Below are 6,000 nucleotides of genomic sequence, written 5' to 3'. Positions count from 1 at the left end.
GCAGTTACATAACATGCAAACGAAAACATACATCATCTATACAGCGTGGATGTTAAGCACTAAAGCTTTAAGTTGCCCCTGGCAGTGGCATCAGAGGTGAGATGGAAAGTGTTAACCTCCTCGTTACGGATCAGATAGCAGAAATCTGTTACCACATTTTCACAGTTCACTAACTGATACGCGGAGAAGGCTTGTTACACCAAGTGGAAATATTTACTGCTTTCATGGTCGAGCTGTGTGTTTTATCCTGCGAGCCCAGCTCCTGAATATTCATGATTGTGCCTCTAAACGTCAGGACGCAGCGGCGGCTTTTCCTCCCGTAAGCGGAGAGGATGGGAGGAGAGACAGCATGCCAGAGCCCGGCCACATCTCCCCCACCGACACCGAGCATCGGCATCGTTTGACAGCATCTGCTCTCAACTCCTCCTGCCCTGCACCGGCGGTAAGGGAAACAACAATGGACTGACGGAACACAAACACAGATCGAGAGAGAGAGAGAGAGAGAGAGAGAGAGAGGGGTAGAGAGAGAGAGAGAGAGAGAGAGGGAGAAACGCCGCCTTGTTTTTGAAGCATGCACATATTCTCTGGACGTAAGCTCCTCTGGTTCATGTTTGCAGAGCGGGACGGATCGAGTGACCACGACGCCTTTGAGAAAAGAGATGCCACAGCAAAGCAGTGATATGAGTAGGATGCTTCGACACGAGTGGTTATTGCGGTGCGTCTCCTGTAAGATGGACGAGACATATTGGGGCTGAGGAACTGGCGACTTATCACGTTGCGGAGGAGAGATGTTTTGCAACTGCCGTAGGCTATTCAAGAGGATGAATGCCTCGCGTGGCGTCATTTCTCGCTTGTAATATGTAGCTCAACGGGCGGCAGAGCGTGTGCAGCTGTTTCTCGGCTAGTGAAAGCCCCGTAAACGCATCGGTTTATAAAGTGGAGCCGAGCGCATTGGCCGCCAGCAACCTTTCCCACCTTGAACTTTCATGTGCCGAGTGCGATGCCCCGCTACGAAGTGAGCGCAGCCTCCTGAGCTGTCCGCGGTGCTGAACGGATCGGTCGGCTCCTCTGTTTTCCACGAGTTGACCTTCTCTCCACCGAGCAGAAAATCCGCCCCTCTGCAAGACACTGTAAGGTGACAAAGCAGGCCACCACACATGGACAGCTGCTGGGCTTGACTGAGTCAGCCAGACAATATTCTCTTTCATGGCTGTGGCACGCAAAATCAAAACTTTGCTGACCGTCAACATTTTAGTGTTTGTGGGGATTATCCTGTTCTCGGTGTACTGCAGGATCCAGGACCGATCCGAGGAGCTCATCCAATTAGGGCGTATTTCTGACCAGAGGCTGCGAGCCAGGAATGGCAAAGTTTCTAACTTGGTGGACAGGCAGTCTATTCTCCAGAGGCTGGAGAGGCTGGAGGATGTGGTCTACAATCAGTTAAACGGTAGGATACGGCTTCAAACACTAAATAATGTAAACATTGGAGAAATCTATGACTTGCTGGTAATGAAGTCATCATTACCAGCAAACACTGCAAAGAAATTATTAATAAAAAATCAGCTCTTTGGGAATGTAGACTACTTTGTTATGGCATGAAAAATCCAAAATGTGCATCAGATTCACTCAGCTGACTTTTCCTGTCCACACAAAGCATGACTCATGCATATTTTTCCTGTCAAGGTGTAGCCTAATTTCTTGGAAAACCCAGCTTCCTTTTGCACATGAAACAATGTATGATGTGCTGGTGAGTGGTCTGCAGCCTCTAATGCACTAACCCTGCTTGTTAAGAAGCAAATGAAGCAGGGTGATGTATTAGAGTGCAATACTTATGTGGTTACAGACTTTACTGGGCTGTTACTTTAACAGCCTATCGGACTGTGACGCCCTTAACCCATAATTGACTTGTTGTAAACTTCACATAAACTTATGCTTTACGTATTGATATGTGTTAGTTCTGTATAGAATCCTACTTACAGGAAGTCTTACAGGAAGTCTCTATCTCAGCAGCTGCTCCTGTCATTTCACTGAAGGCACCACTGGTGAAACATATCAGATTTAACAAGCTGTCTGAGTTTTGGAGGAGAGTCTAATGTAATGGCTCCATAATGGAATGACAGACTTATATTTCATTACATGGCCATTAATCTGTGGGGCAGATTTTTGGTCTTCTCAGCAGAGCAGCAATCTTTAAAACCAAGTTACATTCAGTATGACTCTGTCTTACTCATGGTCATATTCTCCTGTGGGAAATCCACATAACCATAACTGCTGTTAAAGATACAATCGGCCATTTATTCAAATAGATGTTTGAAAACACTGAAATGGAAATAGCAACATGAAATATTCCATGGTTATAATTCACCATTAGGAAAATAAAGGCATTAATTCCATTACTGTTAAATAACGTCAGTGATGTAAACAAACCTTTCACATCCTCAGAATTCATTGTAAAATCACATGAAGCTCCATGCTTCCATGCTGTTTACACATAAATATAGGCAATACAATCTTGTATTAGCAGGCCACATTAGTGGTGAGTCAGTGGGCTTTAATCTAATGTTTAAATGCATGACAATTAGGGATGCAACATATGATTATTTTAATTATCGATCAATCTGCTTATTTTTTCAGTTAATTGTGAAAAATGCCTGTCACAATTTCCCAGAGCCCAAAACCAAACAGTATATCATTTGCTATTATACATGATGAGGAAAATCAGCAGATCCTCACATTTGTGAACCAGCAATCGATTATGAAAATGGCTACACTTCTGTAGACTTTTCAGGTCGAATGACAATACATGTAAATAATTTCACAAGAGCTCTTTACGAAGAACTAGTCCTGTCCAGTATTTTTGTCTAATATCTGTCTACTAAAAGGTTTAAAGATTTAAAGGTCCAATAACATTGTCTTTCTTGTAAGTGACCCATATCCAAAAATATTTGAGTGATAATCAATTTATGTAATGTAAGATAGTAATCCACTGCTGACTGGATTGATTTTCATTGACTCCTCGTTGTAATCAAAGATACACATTTCGGGAATTAGGAGTAGTTTTTCTTGCTCGCAGGATGTCAAGGCTAAGTGGCATCACAAGTATTTTATTTTTTCTCATACTGTCGTGGCTGCTTTGGTGACAAACTTCAAGGCAATGTCGGCTATGGTGTATGTGTATAGGTTACAGCAGAAATACTTAACTACATTACAACACAGACAGATCCTAATAGAATAAAACCACATTTCAAATCCAAATACCCAGTCCCTCACACTGCTCTACGAAAGCTCAACCATCTTGCTCTCAGGCCAGATAATGAGAAAGCAGCATTGTTGTTTCATTATATATCATGGTGAAATGTTACTGCTTTGTAAAGTGTTGCAGATTGATTTGTAATTTATCAGTAAAGTCAATTTCTATTTACTAGCTTACTTTTCTCTCCAGGGGAATGGTGACTTTATCATCCGTGTAAATTGCAGGCTACTGTAGCTTCGGATGAAGGGGGACTGTGAGGGATGGGGGGCGGTGCAGGAGGAGGTCTTTTCTGCTTGTGTTGTTGTATTTGGATGCTGGTCACCAGTAGAGGTCACAAATACCTTTATACTCCTTTAACTTGACGACAGTTTTCCCCCTTGAAAGCTGCTGCAACTTGGAATTCAAGCACAAACAAAACAAAAGTAGAAAATACATTTCACAGCTGAAGACAGAGTATCTCATTTCAAATTCCTGTAAAGTTAGAAAGACTCGGAAACAGTGGCTTGACAGTCCATTTGACTGTTTTCCCAGTAGTCAGTAGTTAAGGACGTTTCACAGCTTCATGCGGCCCCAAAACAGCGCGACTCTGGATTTTTTGCTGCATGATCTTGTTATTATGCCTGAGCTTCAGCAGCTATGTAAGGGTCACTCTGTCACTTTGAGTTATGCTTGGCATCTGGCATCCAGCCAGCAGGCATTGCCTCTCAAAAAGTACAATGCATCCTTTCAGTCACTCAGCTTTATACAGAGACAATGCAACTAAGTCATTCAACCCCATACAGTATTACTGCTGTGGGACAGAAACACACTGTGTCTACAAAATTCTTGTAGGAGTGAAAGAGGAAATCTACGATTACTAAACTGCCATTTGTGAGATGATACAGTGAGGTTGTCCCAGCTGGAAATGTACATTTTGAATGGATGGACTTTAAAACATGAATTTACAAAATTGTGTCGCTAAAGTGTAATTCATATCTTTATATCATATATTCCCAGAGTATCGGCTGGAAGGCATGCACCTCCTCTGAGGCTTAACATACACAGTTGAAAACGTCAGAGCTTATCGCGTCAGTTGTTGTTTGGTAGCAAACACCATATCAGCTTTATAAATTATTCTCAACAGTGACTACTCTCTGCAGCGTCAGTAAGTGCAAGTTGCTGGGACACAATTTTCAGGTCTTTCACAAGTGGAGAGAGTAACACTGGCTTGTGGGCTGAGGAGAGGAATAAGCTACAGCTCCACAAACTAAGTGCAAAGCTGGCACAGTTTCTTGCCTTCCGGGTAACACAGGGGCACGAGAGAATATAAGCCTACGAAGCTGTTTAGGAATATATTATGATGAAGATGCTGCATTCGGTGTTGGAATATGACAGAGAATTTGAAATTACACAAATTCACAAACAATAACTACAGGCATGAATCTCTTTCTATGCAATTTAAGTTTGGAACGTTAAAAGGAATCAGTTGCAGTTGCGTAATTTTTCAGAGGCAATGAGTACCCAGGAGTGCACACAGGCTGGAGACGTTCGCTGGCTGTCACAATCCCTCCATGATTTGTCTTGAGCTCTTTAATGGCATACTTAATCATATCCTCATATCCCAGGTCACTGCCCCTTTTTCTAAATCGTGCACAGACCACAAATTGTATTCAATGGCCACTGGGAATAACCATGGTGAAAAAAGGACTCTGTGCGCCAATAACTATCACCATGTCCGGCAGCGATATGAAGTAATTGCCCATTCCTTCTGTTGTTTATTGCCTACCAATGGCATGCCATGGGAGCTAAAGCAAGGTCCAATTAGATCTGAAGGACGTAAACAAGTGGGAGAATTTGTCTTTTATTTGTCTGATGGATTGTCACTGGACTCCCAACAAGAAAACAACGTTCAAGCTTTATCAGCAGCCCATTCTGCTCAGAAATGAGCAACCGGAGAGTTATCAGCAGTACTGCTGTGCTGTTGATGCCACTGTCTTTGGGTAATCAGATGAGAGGTTTTAAGCTTGTTAACCAGCTTATGAAGCAGCATTTTGACCTTAAGTACTGCATTAGACCCGGCAAATACCCCTATACTTACCTGCTGAATCCCTGTGAGTCTGACTGGTGTGAATGAACATTATATATATATATACAAGTAGTAGATAGAAATGCATATTTTTAACATAAGAGTTTGACTGATTAGGATTTTGCAGGTCAATACTGATATGTTCATTTTGAACTAAGCTGTAGATATGCGTCATAATGTATTCATATTCAATTAGTGCAGAGAAAACACGATTAAAGAATTAATTCACTGCTTGCTAAATCCTGACGCCCTCCATTATTGTTGCAATGTCTGTCAGGCTTTCTCTTCATGCTCGGTACAGTACATAATGGCGGGAGATTACTACTGTATCAGTATTGACACAGTGGGTTCTTGATTTCAGACAGGTAGACAAGAGCAGGCTGATTTTTTTTTCCCTGGCTGATAACACTCGATTTTGCTAGAATAAATGACAACTGTCGCCAGTAGATTTTATCAGCAAATGCTCCAAAAAGAACCTTCCTAAAAAAACGGATGAGCAAGTGAATGTGCTGTTGTTCAGTTCACCCGTCTGACCACAGCTGGATGTGTCATTGTTCGAGATGGGCTGTTGTCCCACAGCTCACGGTCCCGCTGAGGCTCTTGTCATCAGCCATGCATGTCACTCCCGGCCTTCTCCCAGTGCGTAGGTGCTGATGGGATGGCAGCCTCTCAGGCCCAGCTG

General features: G+C 42.7%; 1 protein-coding gene across 1 annotated transcript in view; it reads left to right on the top strand.

Annotated features, from left to right (window-relative positions):
• Positions 1-482: 482 nt before the first annotated feature.
• Positions 483-6,000, top strand: part of galnt9 (polypeptide N-acetylgalactosaminyltransferase 9) — an 85,343-nt gene continuing 79,825 nt past the window's right edge. The window contains exon 1 of the mRNA XM_022754072.1: positions 483-1,447. Within this exon, the coding sequence (XP_022609793.1) occupies positions 1,207-1,447 (241 nt within the window). The 5' untranslated portion in view covers positions 483-1,206. The remainder of the gene's footprint in view (positions 1,448-6,000) is intronic.

Source organism: Seriola dumerili, unplaced genomic scaffold (genome assembly GCF_002260705.1).
Source record: "Seriola dumerili isolate Sdu_G_001 unplaced genomic scaffold, Sdu_1.0 BDQW01000017.1, whole genome shotgun sequence".
NCBI lineage: Eukaryota > Metazoa > Chordata > Actinopteri > Carangiformes > Carangidae > Seriola > Seriola dumerili.
Note: the sequence above shows the minus strand (reverse complement) of the source record. Positions and strands in the feature narration are given on the sequence as shown.